General features: G+C 31.9%; 9 protein-coding genes across 9 annotated transcripts; 5 read left to right on the top strand and 4 right to left on the bottom strand. All coding sequences in view use genetic code 12, as the record gives it.

Moving 5' to 3' along the window:
- Positions 1 to 170: 170 nt before the first annotated feature.
- RJT21DRAFT_124039 (uncharacterized protein) lies at positions 171 to 748 on the top strand (the record flags this gene model as incomplete). The annotated part of the gene is made up of 1 exon (XM_064882772.1): positions 171 to 748. Exon 1 carries the CDS (start codon positions 236 to 238, stop codon positions 746 to 748), a length of 513 nt encoding a protein of 170 aa, XP_064740970.1. The 5' UTR covers positions 171 to 235.
- A 10-nt stretch (positions 749 to 758) lies between these two features.
- Positions 759 to 2,053, bottom strand: RJT21DRAFT_117271 (HotDog domain-containing protein). Its single transcript, XM_064880634.1, has one exon. It carries the CDS (start codon positions 1,927 to 1,929, stop codon positions 874 to 876), a length of 1,056 nt encoding a protein of 351 aa, XP_064740969.1. The 5' UTR covers positions 1,930 to 2,053; the 3' UTR covers positions 759 to 873.
- On the bottom strand, positions 2,010 to 3,578 carry RJT21DRAFT_11373 (thioesterase-like superfamily-domain-containing protein). Its single transcript, XM_064880195.1, has one exon. The coding sequence runs from the start codon at positions 3,370 to 3,372 to the stop codon at positions 2,344 to 2,346; it is 1,029 nt and encodes a 342-aa protein (XP_064740968.1). The 5' UTR covers positions 3,373 to 3,578; the 3' UTR covers positions 2,010 to 2,343.
- On the bottom strand, positions 3,579 to 5,197 carry RJT21DRAFT_11370 (uncharacterized protein). The gene has a single exon (XM_064880192.1). It carries the CDS (start codon positions 4,967 to 4,969, stop codon positions 3,785 to 3,787), a length of 1,185 nt encoding a protein of 394 aa, XP_064740967.1. The 5' UTR covers positions 4,970 to 5,197; the 3' UTR covers positions 3,579 to 3,784.
- A 160-nt stretch (positions 5,198 to 5,357) lies between these two features.
- Positions 5,358 to 7,477, top strand: LAS1 (rRNA-processing protein). Its single transcript, XM_064880110.1, has one exon. The coding sequence runs from the start codon at positions 5,586 to 5,588 to the stop codon at positions 7,218 to 7,220; it is 1,635 nt and encodes a 544-aa protein (XP_064740966.1). The 5' UTR covers positions 5,358 to 5,585; the 3' UTR covers positions 7,221 to 7,477.
- A 256-nt stretch (positions 7,478 to 7,733) lies between these two features.
- On the top strand, positions 7,734 to 13,553 carry SPO72 (Spo72p; the record flags this gene model as incomplete). Its single annotated transcript, XM_064885296.1, has 4 exons — positions 7,734 to 11,184; positions 11,269 to 11,556; positions 11,620 to 13,107; positions 13,147 to 13,553. The coding sequence occupies 4 exons, from the start codon at positions 7,734 to 7,736 to the stop codon at positions 13,551 to 13,553; spliced, it is 5,634 nt and encodes a 1,877-aa protein (XP_064740965.1).
- A 574-nt stretch (positions 13,554 to 14,127) lies between these two features.
- On the top strand, positions 14,128 to 16,435 carry CNT (Cntp). The gene has a single exon (XM_064880126.1). It carries the CDS (start codon positions 14,541 to 14,543, stop codon positions 16,329 to 16,331), a length of 1,791 nt encoding a protein of 596 aa, XP_064740964.1. The 5' UTR covers positions 14,128 to 14,540; the 3' UTR covers positions 16,332 to 16,435.
- RJT21DRAFT_124033 (tRNA splicing endonuclease subunit) lies at positions 16,404 to 17,421 on the top strand (the record flags this gene model as incomplete). The annotated part of the gene is made up of 1 exon (XM_064882771.1): positions 16,404 to 17,421. The coding sequence occupies exon 1, from the start codon at positions 16,522 to 16,524 to the stop codon at positions 17,419 to 17,421; it is 900 nt and encodes a 299-aa protein (XP_064740963.1). The 5' UTR covers positions 16,404 to 16,521.
- PNG2 (Png2p) lies at positions 17,411 to 20,390 on the bottom strand. Its single transcript, XM_064880633.1, has one exon. It carries the CDS (start codon positions 20,291 to 20,293, stop codon positions 17,549 to 17,551), a length of 2,745 nt encoding a protein of 914 aa, XP_064740962.1. The 5' UTR covers positions 20,294 to 20,390; the 3' UTR covers positions 17,411 to 17,548.
- Positions 20,391 to 20,413: the final 23 nt, after the last annotated feature.

The raw sequence follows: 20,413 nt of genomic DNA, 5'->3' as shown, positions 1-20,413 counted from the left end.
ATTTTTGTGTGCCGTTTGCTGCAAAGGTTAGCCTCTTCCTCTCAATTGATAGCAACAACTTATACTAATGATTACCCCCTTATTGAACTCTTTTAAGTATATATATTGCCATATTCCTTTCAATTAATATTTGGTGATAAGTAATGAAAATAATAGGCTAGTTAGGCGTAAAAACACTCAAAAGCTTTACGTATATGAATTTACTGCAAAATCTTGAAATAGGTTTAGAATAAAAATGACTGAATTAGCTACCAATAGTAGTGAAAAGGAAGAGTTATCTGACAATTCAGTGGAAAAATGGTTCGCTGTTGATAATTTCAAAGAGATCAAGGAGAAAAACATATATCCCAATATCACTGTTTTCAACCGTAAGCTTTATACATTTGGGGATTCCAAGGAAGTTTTCATTAAATTCTCTAGAATAAATAGCTTAATTCCTTCACAAGATGAAATTACTTATTTGGATACACGTAGCTGTATGGTAAGAATTTCACAAGATAGATATATCGTGGTTGTGAGCAATGAGAAAGGCGAAACTGCAGTAATAGGTGAACTATTAAAAAGATATATTTCAAAGAATAATTTGAATCAGTACGATACTAAAATTCATAATGCTGAAGAATACAAAATTCTCAGCTTGAGTGATTTATATGACCCAGAAACTTTAACTGCTGATAAATTGGTAGAATATGCATCGTCTAGAATTAAAACACGGTTTGAGAAATATATAACATATATTAGAGGATAATGCTTACTGGCTACACAATACAAAGTCGAAGTTTCAAAATCGATTAATAAATATGTAATAAATATGTAATAAATAAAGAAAATTAAAACAAGCATATCCCAAAGTGTATCTAGTATCTAAAGAAATTATAATCTGGCAAGAGTCGTACTGTCACTTTTATGAAATCTTTCATGAGCTGCAGTTGCGTGATCGGTAAGACGTTTATTTAAAAACAACAAAGCTTCTTGAGTAACAGTAGCAAATAATTTACCCTGTATTGTAAAGAATCGAGCATGAACTAAACATCTATCGTTACCTACTTTTTCAAATCTATAATCAAGATATAGCCAATCAGTAGGATCAAAATTAAAGTCATGAAAGTAAAGTGAATGATCTAAACTCACACGAAATAAATCCTTTTCTTCAGCTAATGATAATCCAAGAGCATGAACTATTGAGGCAAGATAAAGTGAATCGGATAAAAATCCAACCTGAGCAAATTTGGTTCTTATAGGATTCTTTGCTAATGACAAATCATCAGTCATTCTACAAAATAACCCAAACTGTTTATTTCCAAGATCATTTAAATCGATTAAATTTGTTTCTTTAAAGAATTCAGGAGGTACTATATGCTGAACATGTTCATGAGTATGTTCAATTAATGGTAAATCATCTAATGAATCCTTATATTTATAATACATTGGTCCAGGTAAACTACCAGTTTGAAATGGTATAGATCTTATTTTAGTATCTCCATTAGCTAATTGTTGTTGATAAGTCTCTTCACGTTTATGAAAATCATTATTTTTAGTGAATGAAATTTGAAAAGAATATACCAACTGGTTAGTATGAACTTGATATGCTTTAACTAATCGATTAATAAAATTTCTTCCATCATTAATTTTTAAAATTTCCCATCGAGTTGGTGATTCAATAGATCCTGCCTTTAAAAAGTATGCATGTAAAGAATGAGGTGTAAAATCATCACTAGGTATAGATTGCCAAGCTGCAAGAATACCTTGAGCTATAAATTCTCCACCAAATGTACCTCTCATTCCATCTCTAAATGGTAATAATGGATATTTTCCAACGTATACAGTCTTCTCATTGGTTGAATTTGTCTTATCTTCAAGAACTTCTAATCTCGTCTCAAATTTATTGATATCATCATTTTCAAATACACTAACTAATTCAGGAATCATTTTTCTACTAGTAATACTTAATTATTATATTGATGTACGATTTATGATCTAACTGTTGCCTTATATAGTGAATTCTATAGTAATTATGAATATGATCTTCAGTTGTACCTCGGCATATGATATTTCTGGAGTTAATTATTTTGTGCGATATTTTTATTACCGACTGCAAATCGAACCGTTTCGTAAACTTCGTAATCTGAACAATCGTAATTATCAAGTTGCATAAACAAACGGGGCTCTAATATTATTTTTAGTTATTTATAGTGTATATTTCGGACTTGAAAAATCCATTGAATTATTTGTTTATATAAGCTTTAATAAATAAAAATAGAAATAGAAATAGAAATAAAATAAATAGTTTAACATTATATAAAATGCATAAAATTAAATAGCAACCATGTCTCTCCTGAGAGTCTATAATTTAGCTTTATATTCAGATCCATTACGGAAAAATACTAAACCTTCTTGAACAATGGTTGCAAATAATCTACCAGTTTGATCATAATAATGTGCTGTTAATAATGCTCTATTATTACTTAATTTTGGTGCTGAGAATGTAACATAAATCCAATCTTTTGGTTCAAAATATTCATCATGAAAATATATAGAATGATCTAATGATAATGAAAAGAAATGAACTTCTTCAGTACCTAAAGCTCCTAATGGTAATCCATTATTATAGTTAGGCAAATGCAATATACGACCTAATGATGATAAATACACTGAATCACTCAAAACACCAAAACCAGCAAATTTAGCAGCAGTTGATGATTTTCCAGGGGTATTATCATTTACTCTAATCCAAAATGATAATGATCTATCACCTGGTTGTAATAAATGTTCATTTTCATTAAATTTAGGATCAATATAATTTGGTGGGAATTTATATTCCAATACTCCCGAAGTATCATAACTGAATTGAGTTGGTAAATCATTTAACAGATATTTATAAAATGTAGAATCAACTTCCTTTTGAAATTCAATAGGTAGTGGAGGCTTCTTTACTGTATCATTATTCTGATGATAGTCTTTTCTAGCTTTATCCATTGAATTCTTCTTAGTAAGACTTACCATTATAATATATTTTAATTCATCATTTTGAAAAACTCGGATTAATCTATTAGCAAAATTTCTTCCATCACTTAATTTTTCTACTTTATATTGACAAGGTATTTTATCATCACCTGCTTTAACAAAATATGAATGTAATGAATGAGGAACTAAACCTGAATTAGCAGGTACAGATTCTAAAGCAACTATTAATGCTTGACCACATAAATTTCCACCATATACTCCTCTAGCAGTTGGAGTTGGTTTATTTAAAGGTTTAATTCCTTCATAATATTCAACTTCTTTTGTTTCCGGATTTATAATAGTTTTCACTTCAAATGCAAAATCCATTCTACCTCTTTTAATATTATTAGTCGATAATGCTGCGGACATATTTGATGATTTAAATTGTATTATAAATAATTAAATAAATAAATATATAATTAATTAAAATATTTAGTTCAAACTAAGCTAAGTTAACTTAACAAAAATAGGACGATATTAATTATTATATTTATATATACATGTCTACAACCCAACAGTTGCACAAGTACTTCTATACGATGGATATTGTTGAAAATATCAACGGTTAAAAGCCTCTTCCTCCTCTGTGGATTAATGTGTTGGGGTTTAACCGAGGATCTAAATCGGCACTTTAAGTTTAAGATGTCCTGCATACAGGCTGTTCCCCAAAATTCTTTATCAAATTCCACGGACTTATCTCTTACCCATAGTTAAGGTGAAGAAGGTTATAAGGGTGGTGATATTTATATTTATTAGTCAAGAGTTTCAAGGGTTTTTTGGCTTAGAGTTTTGATTTATCGGGAACTCCATTAAATAAATAAGTCAACCCCTCTTGAATAATCGTAGCTATACATTTTTGATTCTTGTTAAACATGTAACCTCTAACCAAAGTACGATTATTTGAAAGTCTTTTCATTTGATATGTAAAGCAAATCCAATCTTTAACTATGTCATAAGAAGTTAGATCTTCTGCATCATCAAAATTTTCTGTGTGGAAATAAATGTGATGATCCAACGACATAGCATTGTAGTGGAACAAATGTAAGATATTGAAAGAATTTCCAAGAAGAATCAATGCATCTCTACCATTATCATATTCTTCAAATGGATGATCTTCTGTAGGATTCCATGGAAGATGTAAAACACGAGCCATAGTTGTTAATAATGCGGAATCAGATAAATCAGCTAAGCCAACATAATTATACATAGGATCTCTAAATGATTGTAAATATTTCCGATCAATTAATTTCTTTTCAATAGTAATAGGTTCTTCATTTCTATTTTGAATCTTTTCAATTCTAGTCTCATATTTATCTTCATTACCAGGTGTAGGTTGGTTCTTAATTCCACTCCAAACCGTGATCCATCTCTCTGATGGTCTCAAATTATCTTCTTCTGGACATTTCTTATAATCAAGAAATTCATCACTATATGCATTTCGGATAAAGTCAGTATGCTGGATCTGATGTAATTCATCTGGGTTCGGATATTTCAATTGTAATGGAGGTGTTGGAATAGCAATATCAGGATCATTGGGGTTAGATTTTTTATGGCCTCTTTTATGTAATGTACACAAACTTGTACTCCTAATTCGACCCCTTTGAGTGACAGTTATAGATCTCTTTGCTGAATTTTCATCATCAAATAATTTATCTACTTTATATTCCATGGGGACTTTTGATTCTCCGGCTGCTATGAAAAATATATGGAATTCATTAGGTACAAATACTTCATTGGTTACAGGATCTCTGGTGGATTCTATTGCAACTAAGAGTGTTTGAGCTACAGTATGACCACCATATACACCTCTTGCTTGTCTAACTGGTTTTAATAATGGATGTGCTCCAATAAAATTAAACTCATCTTGCTTAATGACACGAAATGCTTCTTCAAAATCTTGTATATATTTACCAGTATCTCTAGCAAACTGAGGTTGATCCGGTTTATCGGCCTCCGTAGTAGTCATTATGTTCTATATTAATAAGTCACTTATCAATGAATGTGTCAAACTTATTATCTCAAACTTTTTGGGGCTTGCATGTTCTTTTTATATAGTCAGAATATAATTCCACTACCGGATTTATCAGTTTTTGTGGGGAGCGGCGTGATCTTTTTGGGTGAATGTGAATTTTGCAGCTGTGATAATATCGGCAACAGTTGTGTACTTGGCAGGTAATAACGAGTGCAAATTTAGAGATTTATCTGATCTAGAGAGAAATCTTTTACTAATAAACTTGAGTCTAGTAGTATATTGTTATATAGAGAACTGTTCGGCTCATTTACGAAGCATATCTGCACAAATACATATTTCCATAGAACTATTACAACTTAAATAATAACAATACTGACATGAACTCAACTGAACAGAAGTATATCTTAGAACATTATATATATTAAGATAATCATTTGGGTATCGTTATAATTATAATTATAGTTATAGTTATAGATAGTTATAGATAGTTATAGTAAGTAACTCTTAAGTGTGTGCCTGCATACAGTCCGGCCGATATCCCATTACGAAAATTTTTAGAACCGACTAGTATTAATTATTACCGATAATAGTGAAGACCAGAGTATATGATATGAATCGACATCCCGTAATAGTTAGTTACCGATCGGTGGATGATTTGAAGACGTTAAAGGATTGGTTTTATAATTTCAATGAGAGTCGAGATCATCGACTTCGAGCCATTCAAAGAGTTAAAGCTCTTAGTACAAGAGGTAGATTACCTCATGGAATTGAATCTACTGCATTATTAACGTCAATATGTTTACAAGAATTGAATAAAGAATTTCAAGTAGACTCCTATATACTAAGATTATCATATTCATCGGCTATAATACGATTTGTTAATGGATTATTGGATCCCTTCCAACAATCCACTCATGCAATTCCCTTACATCATTTAGCAAAGACTTTAAATTTACCAGGATTTTTTGTTGAATTGAGACATATGAGTACTCATGAGAATCTTCCATCATTAGAGATTTGTCAGATAGCTTGTGAAAGAGCTTTGAATTGGTTATATGATAATTATTGGTGTCATATTGAAGATGAAGAAGATGATAATGATGATGAACAATCTTCAGAAGAAGATCAACTTAGTGAATCAACCAAATTAATAATTGAAAATTATGTTAAAGGAATTGAAACTTTTATAGATAAGAGTCAGATTAATCCAAATTTAAAAACATATAAAAGGATACGAAAGCAAAACTTGGATTTAATATATAAATTAGGAGATTCATCAACTGAATCTGCAATTAAATATACTAAGGCCATAAAAGATATTAAGAAAGTATTGTTTTCATCAGTAGAAAGATCATATAGTGGAACCCAAATTTTAATATTAACATTAGTATTTAAGAATTTTTTAATTTATAATTCGGATAAGTTGGACTCAAAGAAATTGAAATTCAATAGTTTATTGATTAAACTATATAAACCATTATTAAATGATTTAGGTATACCATTTAAAGTACAATTAATATTGACTATTATATCAATTATAAGTAATTATTTTGGTAGTAGTATTAATAACAATGAAGATTCTGAAGATGATGAGAATGATGATGATTTAAAGTTAATTATTCGATTTGTTAATTCCAAATTAGGGTTTGAAAAACTTGTTCATTCATTTGAAGTGATTCAATTACTTGAATGGCTTAGTTTTATGGTGGTGGATGTATTAGATTATGATAATAAAACTACAATTGGTCTAGATATTAATAGAAGATTTAATCTTGTGAATATTAATTCTGTAACACCACCAACTACTACTACTACAATAGCATCTAGAAATGGACTTCTAAAGTATATTTTGGTACAACTCCATACATTATATGAGAAAATTCCTACTGACAATCAAGACTTTCATAAGTGTTTTATCAAAATATATGGTGAACTTGATAATTGTTGTACGAATCATAAGATTATAAAGAATATCATTAATAAGAGTAATAAGGAGGTAATTAATGAATCATACAAGAAAATTAAGAATGTGAGTCAAGTGCGACAGACATATGAATTGCCTCCTTCGTTAGATGAGATTTTGGGTGACACCACCACCACCACCACCACCACCAAGCGAGCAGATCTGGAACCACCGATAGGTCCATCTACCATTAAACGTTCTAAACTTAATCAAGAAAAGCACCAGTACTTGTTTGAGCCGTACGACACTTGGGAACCAACTCCATTTGGAACTTTTGTATAACTTTTTATTAATAGGGTAAGTACTGTTTACGACATAATGCACGACATAACCAGTGATTGCAAAATCCTGTCACTCGCTTCCTTCCCAATACGGTAAGGGCCAGTTCGAGTTCCACCTGATAGGCTGTATGCAGGAGGTTCCCTTTAGGCTTGTCCCCGTAGTAAACTTAAGCCCAACTGTGTATAGTAATTATAAGAAATGACATAAACTGCGTAAACTACAGTATAGTAAAAGTTAATTAGTATTATTTAGAGTGGTTCCTTGAGGCTTAAAGGTTCGAGATTTAATAGATAGAAGTTAGTACTTAGTAATTTACTTACGGGGAGTTTGAATTACCACAATTACCGAGATCACTAACTATTGCGTAACTCGAGTCATCCATCTATCAGTTGCCGTTAGGAAATAGTGACATAGCTTTATAAATAGGCGAATAGAATAGAATAGAATAGGAGAGAAATAGACAGAGAATACAGCATAATACTATAGACATATATAAAAGAAACTGTGAGGACAATGAGTCCGCAATGGATCCCACAGAATATTCAGAAACGACTTCTACTATATGTTCTACAACAATTATCACTATTCTCTGAAATTGATTTACCAAATCTTGAAGAAGTATCATTAAATAATATTATACTAAGAAATGTACTTATAGATCCTGAAAAAGTTGGGAAATTACCGGGATGTAATTTCCGATTTGGACAAGTTGGAAGTCTTGAATTAAATACTCAATCAGGTGGAGGTATAATTGGGAGTGGAGGAGTTAATATTGATGCTAAAGATGTTGAAGTAGTTATATCACCTGATTTTGATATAGATGAAGATATTAGTAAAGAAGTGCAGTTTTCTTTAGCCCAATCAACGGCTGATTTAGCCAATACAATCATCTTGGAAGATGATAGTGATGAACATCATGATAATGATAATGATAATGAACCCTCACCTCGATCTCGATCTCGTTCTCGTTCACGTTCACGATCCAATTCGAATTCTTCCGGATTCTCATCATCATTTAATAGACCATCAGCATTAAGTAGTGTTATGACTAAAGCCGTAGATATGGCATTACTGAGATTACAAATTAAAATAACTAATTTAAATATTAAAGTAGTTTCTGATAAAAAAGATCTACTATTAAAGATTGAAGAAGTGATTTTCAATACGTCAGAAGGAACTCGAGTTGCTAAAGTATCCAATGTCCAAGTTATTACCTTAAAGCCAAAGGTTAATCCAGGAGATTTGGGTAAACTGGGTTCTAAGGGGAAAGGTCGAGAGAAGGGAAAGGATGAAGAAGACGATGAGGATGAGGATGAGGATGAGGATGATGAGGATTATGGATATGGAGAAGAATCACTTATGGATAGTATGGTATTTACTCATGAAGAAGCTAGTTCTATCTATATGAGTGCTACTTCACAGTCATTTCCTAAACCTGATAGTAATGATAGTAATAATGATAATAGTAATAATCCTGATAATGGACATTCAGCTCCGAGTATTTTCCATATGGATGAATGTTTAATATCCTTTGATGGACTCACCAATATATCTGATCTTATAATAGATATTGGACATATAAAAGTTGCCTGTACGCCATTTACTCCGACATTAATTTCAATCTTTGAAGGAATAACTAGAAGTATTAAACTTAAGAGTCTACAAAAGAGGAAACAAGAAGCGATACGAAAGCAACAACAAAATTCTCGATTTCCTCAATATGCTAATGAAAGTGATGAAGTAATTATTGAAGAAGATGAGAAATTACAAGAAGAAATGGATGCCTTCTTTAATAAATTACATATAAATGATATCACATTTAGTGCTACGGCTGCTCTTGATTCAGCGGGACAATTCACGTGTCCTGAGAATGGAATCAACTTTGTATTTCATAATCTAAACATTAAACAAAAGAATGAACTGTTGATTTATGGAGGCGTAGAAGCATTTAAAATCTTTCATTTTGTTAGGGGCAAGTGGGAGGATTTATTTTATTTTGAGCCGGCCAAACCACCAGAACCATCAACGACTACGGCTACGGCTACGGCTACTGCTACGGCTACTGCTACGGCTACTCCACCTCCAGTAAGACCTCAATCACCCCTGAGTATTCTGTCTGGTACTTCCAATTCATCAAAGACTACGGTTCGAGCAGATGTTCGATTTGAAGTATTTAAGAAGTTTGAGGAAGGCTTCTTCAAAGTAGAGAATACCTTATTATTCTCCAAGACGGCCATATTCAATGTGGATCTTTCTAGTATATTAATCTTATCTAACTTTGCGGTTGGTTTAGGATCTATTCATGATAGTTTAAGTCAATTAAGAAATCAAATAGAGTCTATTAATCGGAATAATGATAAGTTATCTAAAGTTAAATCAAATGATATACCTACCAATTATCAATTTATATTACAAACGGCTCCCATAATCATTAATAGTCAATTTAATGAAGAATTAGAATTGAAATTTCTTATATTTCCTGCCTCATTCAATCTCCTAAAGGCTCATCTTCATATACCTAAAGTATTAGTTAGTCAATTACCCAAGGAAGAAGAATCCTTAATAATCATTAATGGAATTGAATTATGGACTAAGAATCATGAATTTCGAGCGTTTATAAATCGTGCTGATAATGCGTATCCTCGAGAGATTAAACTTAATTCAGAGTTAAATCTTATTATAGAAAAGATTACTATAACCAGCAGCCTAATTCAATTGAAAAGTGTAATAAATCAATTAATGCTATTTCTTGAGAAATTCCATCAATTGTCAACTATTCAGTATAATTCCCTTGAGAATTCATTTCTTGATTCGACTAAGATTAAGCTAGAGAATTCCCAATTATTACAATCGGTTCTTTATAATAATCATAGTAGAAGTATCCGAAAGGGGTTTAATAGTAATCGTATGGGGATGGGAATGGGAATGGGAATGGGAATTGGTAATAAACAGAATGCTGCAAATTTCCGAATTCTAATTAAACAATTACAAGTAAATATCTTGGATGTGTTGCCTAAATTGGGAGATTTTAAATTGGCTGTTGATCAGATCCAATTCTATAAATTAACTGATGGATTTCAAGGCTCAATCACGGGCTTAAATATTGTTAGAGTCGGAGAGAATCATCAAGATATTCTATTACATCATTTTGAATTCTTGGGCAGTTCCGAATTGAGTTATCCATTAATTCTTATCCATTGTAAAACTACAGAAAAGATTAATAGTATAGATATAACATTAAGAAACTTATTGATAGAGTATTATACTCATTGGTTAACATATCTTGGAACTGAAGATATCCCCGCCAATGAAGAAGATTTGGCCGAACTTTTAGTGGATAATGTTAAACCTCCTATTCCTTCAAATAATCTGAAACGATTTGATATTAGATATACTTTACATGATTGTATTATTGGATTAAATCCCGGAAGACTCGAATGTAAATCATATTTAATTATTGAAAGGGGTACAGCCGATGTTACATTTGGTATAAATCAATTTTATATTAAATGTTCATTTAAGAATGTTGTATGTTTATTAATTGATGATAAACATCATATTGATAAGTCTAGTATTCCTAAACGAATTAAAGTATCTGATTCTCGATTGGCTGGTCCATCTTCAAATTATATATCTCCATTAGATTATTACTTATCTATGGGATATGTATCAATTGCAAGAATTAATTCTATTCATATTGGGATAACTTTTAATACGGATGTGAATGCAGTTTTAGAAAGAAATCAGAAATTAAAGATTGAAGAGAATTTGGCTCTTGTGGATTTAAAACTTAATTTAGATGAACTTCAGGCGGGTCTATGCGCCGATTCGACTCATGTATTATTACAATTAATTAATGATTTGAAGTTACCATTGAATTTCAAAGATGAAGATAAGATTAGAGTCACGGTTAATCAACCAATAGATCTATTGAATGATGTGGATGCTCAAGAGTTTCGAGTTAGTCCCACTACTACTGACCTTAATAAAGACTTTGAAAACTTAAATATAGTCGAGACTTACTATGATGACTCTCAATCTCATTCAGGGTTGGGCAGTAAACTGTCTCGATCATCGGATGTGGATTCTTATGAATCTCAGCCGGTGGATCAATCGAGTCTATTGTTTAAAGAAGATCACTTTACGAAGGACTCGGGGTCTAAGAAGCAGTCGGAATCTCCTAAGATAGATCCTATTCGATTGAGTATTAACTTATCGAAGACTAAGATCTTCTTATACGATGGGTACGATTGGAGAGAAACAAGAGCTGCTATACGAGGAGCAGTCAAACGAGTTGAAGAACAGGCTGAAGTGTCCAAGCTGAAAGGTGCTCGGAGTGATATTAAACGTCGAGTTAAGTTCAGTAACGAGCAGGAGGATCATGAAGAAGAAGAGGAAGATGACGATGACGATGACGATGAGGATGAGGATGATGAAGAGTATGATGAAGACGAAGACGATGTGTCTGTGTTTGAAGAGACATTGTTCCAATCCATCCATGTGACTTTACCAAAGGATATAAGTCCAAAGGAATTAACTGAGAACATCAATCGAGGCATGCAGAATGACCATCCTTCAAATAATGAAGATACTGCTAAGGCACAAGTCAATATCGATTTAGGTAAGAATTATAAGAATTTGAAATTACGGCGATCGAATGTTCATAAAGTATTGATTGATTTAAAGAGTGTTAAAGCCAATCTTGTGGTGTATACTACGCGAGATCCTCGGAAGGAAGAGCTAGTAGAATCCAATGAATTTGAATTATTAAGTTCAGTTGAAATCCGTTTAGGTACTATTGATATTTATGATAATGTACCTACATCCACATGGAATAAATTTTTAAGTTATATGAATATTTTAGGAGAAAGAGAAATTGGTACAAGTATGATTAAATTAACTATTACTAATGTAAGACCAGATCCATCATTAGTAGCAGGAGAAGCATTAATGAATTTATCAATTTTACCCCTTCGATTACATATTGATCGAGATACTTTAGATTTCTTAACTCGATTCACTCTGTTTAAAGATAATCGATTTGATTTACCATTAGATGAAATTGTTTATATTCAAAGATTTCAAATTAGTCCTATTAAATTAAAAATTGATTATAAACCAAAGAAAGTTGATTATGCTGGTATTAGAGCTGGTAAAACTTCAGAATTAGTTAATTTTTTTGTATTAGATGGTTCAACAATTTCTTTAGAGAAAGTTGTTCTTCATGGAATCTTTGGAATTCCTAATTTAGCTAAACAATTGGGTGAAGCATGGGCTCCAAGTATTCAACAGACTCAAATCGCGGGAATATTAGCTGGGTTATCACCTATAAGATCAATTGTAAATATTGGAGGTGGAGTTAAAGATTTAATTGCTATACCAATTACAGAATATAAACGAGATGGTAGATTACTTCGAAGTTTACAAAAGGGTGCTAAATTATTTGCAAAAACTACTGGTTATGAAATTTTAAATTTAGGAGCAAAATTAGCTTCGGGAACTCAAGTTTTATTAGAACAAGGTGAAGAATTCTTTGGAGGTGAAGGTTCATCAGCTCGACTGCCTGGGATTATTAAACATCAAAAGGATTTAATATCTAAACCTCCTTCTACTACTAAATTAGAAAGACCTCGTAAACCTAAAAGACCGACTCAATCGGATGGAAATGCCTTATTGGCAAGATCTTTATTACTTAATCAAAGTACAAGATTAGAACGAGATCAATATGGTAGTAAGAAAATGTATTCATATTATGAATTAGATGATGATGAAGATAATGATGAAGATATTGATGGAGATTCAGATCATTCATTAGGTGGAGAAGGAGCAGAATTATTAAATCGATCATTATTCTTATTGAATGATGCTAATCTTGAACCTTCAAAGAGTAAACATGGTAAATCTAAAGGGTTAACTAGTCAAGAAGAAGAGGAGGAAGAAGACGAAGAGCAAATTGAATATGATGAAGATAATGATTATGAAGAGATTGAAGATAAATTAGTTAGTTTATATTCTAATCAACCAGAAAGTGCTAAAGAAGGATTAGTATCCGCTTACAGTTCATTAGGTAGAAATTTGAATTTAACTAAAAAACAAATTATTAATTTAAGTAATGAATTAAATGAAACTGATAATCTTCAAGATGCCTTTTTAACCGTATTAAAATCATCACCAGTTATATTAATTCGTCCAATTATAGGTACAACAGAAGCAATTTCAAAGACTTTAATGGGTTTAGGTAATGAGATTGATTCTAAACGTATAATTGAATCGAAAGATAAGTATAGATATAATAAAAAGGGGGAAGGAGACGATTACGAATATAACGAATAATAATAATAATATTAATAATAATAATAGTTTAGTTAATAGTTAAAATAAATAAATTTTACTACTCCACCATACAATGAATGTAACAAAGATTTTTTGTTTCATATCTTTGGTGCCATACGAGGCATCTCCATTTAAGGCAATATTATCAGTCGGGGCAATTGTAAGGCACGTTAGTATTTTGTGCAACAGACAATGTAATGTAATATTTTCCGCTTCTGGTGATGACAATACAATTGTCATTTATCTATGGAATTTCTATACTTCTCATCTGACGTTACACTTACGTTATATTATATACATACATAGTGAATTGCTTAATTAATTGATTATGGATTCGGGGTCTGATAGTTAAGGTAAGGTAAAGTAAGGTAATGACAAGTAAAGTATAAGGAGACGCCGCCCGGAAGAAAAAGTTTTTTATTTTTGACGTCATTCTTCCGTTGCGTTATAACTGAAAAAATATCATCGACTAATACTTAGTAGTTTTGGTTGCCAGGGAGTCTAACCAATTTTCCGTACGGCACTCCCAATAGGGCATCCCAGCCCGCTAAGATAAGCAAATTGCGCAGGAAAATATTTGCTTGTCAAAAGTTTCTTTTTTTTTCTTTTTTTTGTTTGTCTCTATTTTTTTTGCAGACCTCCTCTTTGACAACCCGTCGCCTGCAAATGCAAATACATACACTCCATCTCTTGATGGATTATTATTGTTAAGAAATTTTTGAAGATGCCTGATTTGGGTCTAATTGTGAAAATTTAATTTACTTGATTTTATTTTATTTTATTTAATTTTTCAACTCTAATCGTATCTTTATAAAATTGATTGCATATCTCTTTCTTCAGTTTTTAGGCTTTTCCTTATTTTTCTTGTTTATAATTATCTTATTCAAGTGGAGGTGATATTCAACGGCACATGAACTATTATTTGTTGTCACACAATCATAAGTGTTATCTTCAATCCGTCCATTAATTAGTAGTAACTTTAGTATAATGTCTAAAGCTCGCTCAATTATTTCTACCCATTCTAATAGGGAAGAATCTGAAATCATTTCCAATGAAAAGGCTACTGATATGTCAAAGAGTCTTAGTGACTTAGAAAATAATATTGAATCAAAGCCTTTAGAAGATGATAGTGAATCCCAAGATATTCAATCTAATCACAATTTATCAACCATTCAATTGTTAAAGGCAAAATATCCTTGGTATAGATTAGCTATCCATATATTTTTAGGATGTTTCTTCACTTCTTGGTGGTTATCAATTATCATTCAAAAGAAACATAGACATCAATGGTTAATTCCAACTGTTTTCTGGGGTATGCTCATGGTTAGATTAATTACCTGGCATTGTAGAATTTTACCTTGGTTGTTATCTTATGTTAAAAAGATTTGGGATTATGTTACTGATATCATTTATGAAAAAATTTTACCTAAAAGATATCAAAGATTATTAGCTGGAGCTACCATTACAATTGCTGTTGTTTTATTAGGAACTTTTGTACCTAGTGAAACTCCTTACAGTATGAGACAAGATCGTGCAGTTTCATTCTTTGGTTGTCTTGTTGCAATGTTTGCCTTATATGCTACTTCAAATAATCGTAATAAAATTCAATGGAATACAGTTATTGGAGGTATGTTGATGCAATTTATTATTGCTTTATTCGTGTTAAGAACAAAATGTGGTTATGATATCTTTAACTTCATTTCTACTTTAGCTAGAGAATTATTAGGTTTTGCCAAAGATGGTGTTGCCTTTTTAACTGATACTGAAGTTAGTCAATTAGGTATGTTTTTCTTTACTGTTTTACCAGCTGTTGCCTTCTTCGTTGCTTTTGTTCACATCTGGTATTACTTTGGTGTTATTCAATGGTTTATCGGTAAATTTGCATACTTTTTCTTCTGGACCTTAAGAGTTTCTGGTGCTGAAGCTGTTACTGCTGCTGCATCTCCTTTTGTTGGTATTGGTGAAAGTGCTATTTTAGTTAAGGATTTTATGCCATACTTAACCAAAGCTGAATTACATCAAATTATGACTTCAGGTTTCTCAACTATTTCTGGTTCTGTTTTAGTTGGTTATATTGGATTAGGTCTTAATGCTCAAGCTATGGTCAGTTCATGTGTTATGTCAATTCCTGCTTCATTGGCTATTTCTAAGTTAAGATGGCCAGAAACTGATGCACCACTTACTAATGGTAAAGTTGTTATTCCAAAATCTTTAGATGAAGGTGATAAACCTCAAAATGTTTTACAAGCCTTTTCCCATGGTGCTACTTTAGGTTTGAGAATTGCTGGTACTATGTTAATTCAATGTATGTGTATTATTGGTTTAGTTGCATTAATTAATGGTGTCTTGACTTGGTTTGGTAATTTCTGGAATATTGACGGTTTAACTTTAGAATTAATCTTTTCTTATATTCTTTATCCAGTTTCTTTCTTATTAGGTACTCCAAGAAATGAAATCTTACATGTTGCTAAATTAATTGCTACTAAATTCATTCAAAATGAGTATGTTGCTTATACCATGTTAACTTCTCAATCTCCTTACAATGAAATGTCAAAGAGAGGTACATTAATTGCTACTTATGCCTTATGTGGATTTTCCAATTTAGGATCTGTTGGTATTACTTTAGGTGTATTAAATACTTTAACTAATAATTCTAGAGCTAAAGATATTGCAGCATCTGTTATGTCTGCATTAATTTGTGGAGGTATTTCTACATCAATTTCAGCTGCCATTGCTGGTATGGTTATGCATGACTTGAATGAATTCCACATTGCTTAGTTTATTTATCATTTATTTATTTATTTATTTATCTACATAGTTTACTTGTTATTTTATATTAATATTAATACCCTAATTTATAAGTATATGTCTGCAAAATTTAGCAGCAAAAGCTTTACTGTCTGTCTGGTGCGCATAATATAGAGAAAAAAGACAAAATGACTGTCAGTCAGAAAGCATCGCCTGAATCATGACAAGAGATCCACGACATTCAATGGACACTTCGCGACAGCATGACAACGACATGGAACCAGCCGCCGTAGATAAAATGGTAGGACTGGACACAGCGAGTGGTTCATTAGAGCCGCCAATAATATTGCCAGTAATCAATGCCCACCAAGATCCACAAGTACTAATCTTCAATTTGAATGATTTGAAGCAATTAAGAAATCAGTATGGAATATTGGGGGTATTACTAGGAACTTTAAGTCAGTATCCTCAACAAAATTTCTTCTTATCGATTCCATTAAGATTGTCTGTATATGAAGTTGTGTGGTTGGTAGAAACCAGACGAGGGATTCTTGTTGATCAATTAAAGTATCGAAAAGATAAACTACTTACAAGTAAACAAACTGGTAAAGATATCAAGGTTCATGTACGGAAGGATGGGGTTATAGAAGAAAATGCTCATGAGTATAACTTTATAACGACACGAAACACTGATAAAGAGGGGCGGAATGAGGAGTTAATACACGAGCATCAAATTCAATTACAAGAGTATATAGATCAGTATATTGTCAGTAATAAGCAGTTGAGTCGAAAGCAGTTTATGTGTAATTACCAAAACTTTAAGTACTTTAAAGAATTGAACTATTACATAAGTCCTGGTTTAAAATTTGGAGGTGATTTAGTATTATATCCTTCAGATCCCTTGAGATTTCATTCTCATTCTATAGTGAGATTGGGCTCAATTGATCTTAATGATATAATCATTGGTGGACGATTGGCTACTGGAGTTAAAAAGAATTATATTGTAGTCGATACACAGATTAATAGTAATGAAGATCATGACCATGAGTCTATCATTACAATACTACAAAAGCCTGATACACCAAAGGTGTTTTCAGTAGAATGGGCTGGATTTGGATAGATTGTATATTCCCAATATATATCACATAATAATAAGTTCAAACAGGGCTGTTATCAGACCCATAACAAGAAATAAAGCAAAACTAAAATAAAAGAAAGTAAAGTAAAGTAAAATAAAATAAAATAAACTAGACTCCAGCAGTAAATTTGACAAGGAATTTGTTGAACTTTAAGAACCAGTGATAAGCACGGCGTCTTGAATCATGGGACTTTTTAAGCAGGCTTTCAAGCTCATCCATTTGACGATGACCCTGCTTGAAATTACCACGATAATGCTTTTTCTTATCTCCATGCTTTGATTTAAAAAATTGCTTGTGTTTCTTATGCTTCTCTTCATTACATTCTGTAACTTCTTGTTCTTGTGGTTCAGTGACTTCACCATTTTCAGACATATATTTTAATCTGGCTTCAATATTACGAATATCACTAAACAATTCAAAAGTAATGACTTCCTTAAGACTGGTTAAAGCTTCTTCTAATTTAGAAATACTTTGAGCACAGAATTTATTATTTGGACCAGAGATATTCATAATCTTTGAAAAGAATTTATCGTACTTGTTAACTTTAACACTTAAATCCGATGTTTTATGAGCCTTTTTATGGAGGGCAATGTCTGACGAATTAGATTTAACTCTGTCCGTAGTAATAGTACCATTTTCAGCTTTAACTAGTCTGGAATATTTGAATTTCTTAGTTGGAGTCTTTGCCTTAGCTTTCAATCTAGTTTCAAGTTTACCATATCCATGATTACCCTTACTCGAAAGGAAATATTTGGAAGTACCATTTTGAGCATTAGAAATCTTAATGTGATCTTCTCCATTAACAATGAATTCAAGATCCTTGACATTAGCAATAGTTACATCATACTCAATTTCAAATTCTTGACCGGGGATTAAAGTCTTATTCTGTTCAGTAACAGAAAGTACTAATGGATAACTAATTGATGCATTAAGAGCATGTATAGTATTGGCAGGAATATTCTTCTTCTTAAGAGATTTATCTTTTGATTCAATTGGTAAATCATCATCTTGAATAAGTAAATATTTAACAGAATGACCAACATGGACAACACTTTGCTTTTCACCATAATGACCATAAGATTGAACATTAGAAACTTCACCCTTAGTATATGAACTAATAGTTGTATGTAAAACTCTTCCAGATTTTAAAGTAAGAGCAAATTTACTAATGATTTGACTGGTAAAGATATTATTAATAATTTGCAGAATTGCTCCAGTAAATGGTGGAGCAATAGCAATAGTATTACCTTTATTGTCATGACTAATATCTAAAACTTCACCTGAAGCAGCCACAACATCAGCATTTTCAAAAGCTAATAAATTGGCAGTAGTAATCCAATTTTCACCTACAATAGTAGATGGAGCTTTACCTAATTCACCTAAACCATTACTGATTTCAATTTCCAAAAACTTATCTTTAATGGCTTGAGATTCCCACAAGTAAGGTAATAAACCAGAAACATCAACATGAATAGGTTTAACATCAAAAGCGTCAACACCCACTACAGATGACCATAAAGCAGGAGAAATCCCACCTGTAAAAACAACTGGTTGAGCAGTTTGAACAGCTATTTTTTCACCATTAAATAATATATTGACAATTCTAACAGGTCCATGGCCATTAAATAATCTACCATGATTAGCAAATTTATCCTTATAAGTATCTAAAACATTGGTATACCAAAATTCTTCAGCTGCATTACCAGAAGTAAAGACTGTAAGAATTAATCTAGTAGTATTAACTGGTACTGTAGGTAATTTAACATGGATTTTATCTGATGGAAGATATTGTAATGGAGAATCTTCATTTGATTTACCTAAAGTTATTGGATAGATAGTATCAGCTGGTCTAACGACTGAAAATAAGGAATATTCTTCCTTGATATCTTCTGCTCCCAACAAGTCATTAGCTTCAATAGCTTCAATATTATGATGTTTCTTTTCAGAAACTTTATAAAAGTCTACTGTTAATTCAATATGGAACTTTCCAGTTAATCTTGAAGATAATACGTTATCTAATTGGAAAACTAAAGTACTTGGTTTTTGGAATAATTTCAAATATGTAGTAACATCCTTTTTGGCCACTGATATTACTGATCTTCCACCTGGTTCAATGGTCGAAGTTCTCCAAATTTGAATTCCATCTACAAATAAATGAGCTAATCTATCATATTGTACTCCATCAACAGTTGTATTTAAGGTTAATACAACCTTATTATAATCAGTATCAACTGGTGGTGTGAAGTTAACAACTGCTGGTTTACCCCAAGAAGCACCAAATGTATGATTAATTGCAAGAGTCGAATAAACAGGTTCCCCAAATGATTTTTCTCCTACTAAAGGAAGAGTTACAGAAATAATTTCATGAGGTTCTGAACTTTCAGTTCCAACATATCCTTCATCAAAAAATGCACGTTGAACTTCAACTCCAGGCTTACTAACTCTCATGGCTGAACGACTAAACCCAAACGCATTTGGGTGAGTTATAACAAATAATAAATAGAGGAAAGCAATAACTAAGGAAATTCTCATACGTTTAGTCCTAGCGATTCTTTCCTGTTGTTTGGCTGCTTCCGCTGCTACTTCTTCTTCAGTTTGAGCTCTGCCCTTACTTTCATCATTAAAATCAATGGTCTCTTCATCTTGGTATTTCTTCATGAGTCTTTGCTTCTCGTCCTCTTCCTCTTCCTCTTCCTCATAGTCCTCAGTGTCAGTGGACTGCGAGGAAGGGGTAGTGGGAGAGCTAGATACTCCATTATCTAAATCTTGTTCTGGATCGTTCCCATTAGGGGTACGAGCACTGCCATACACCAACATGTTCCAAATTGAAAAATCACGAACCATGTGACTCATATTTACAACTGTTATTTGTTTTCAATTAGGAATTGTCAACTATATATATATATGTACTGGCTCTGCCTTGTCCCCTTTTTGCTTATATTGTTTTTCTGCCACAGCCTCATTTTCAGAGGG

Source organism: Scheffersomyces amazonensis (genome assembly GCF_036850825.1).
Source record: "Scheffersomyces amazonensis strain UFMG-HMD-26.3 chromosome Unknown RJT21scaffold_1, whole genome shotgun sequence".
Lineage (NCBI taxonomy): Eukaryota > Fungi > Ascomycota > Pichiomycetes > Serinales > Debaryomycetaceae > Scheffersomyces > Scheffersomyces amazonensis.
This window is presented reverse-complemented; position numbering and strand designations above follow the sequence as displayed.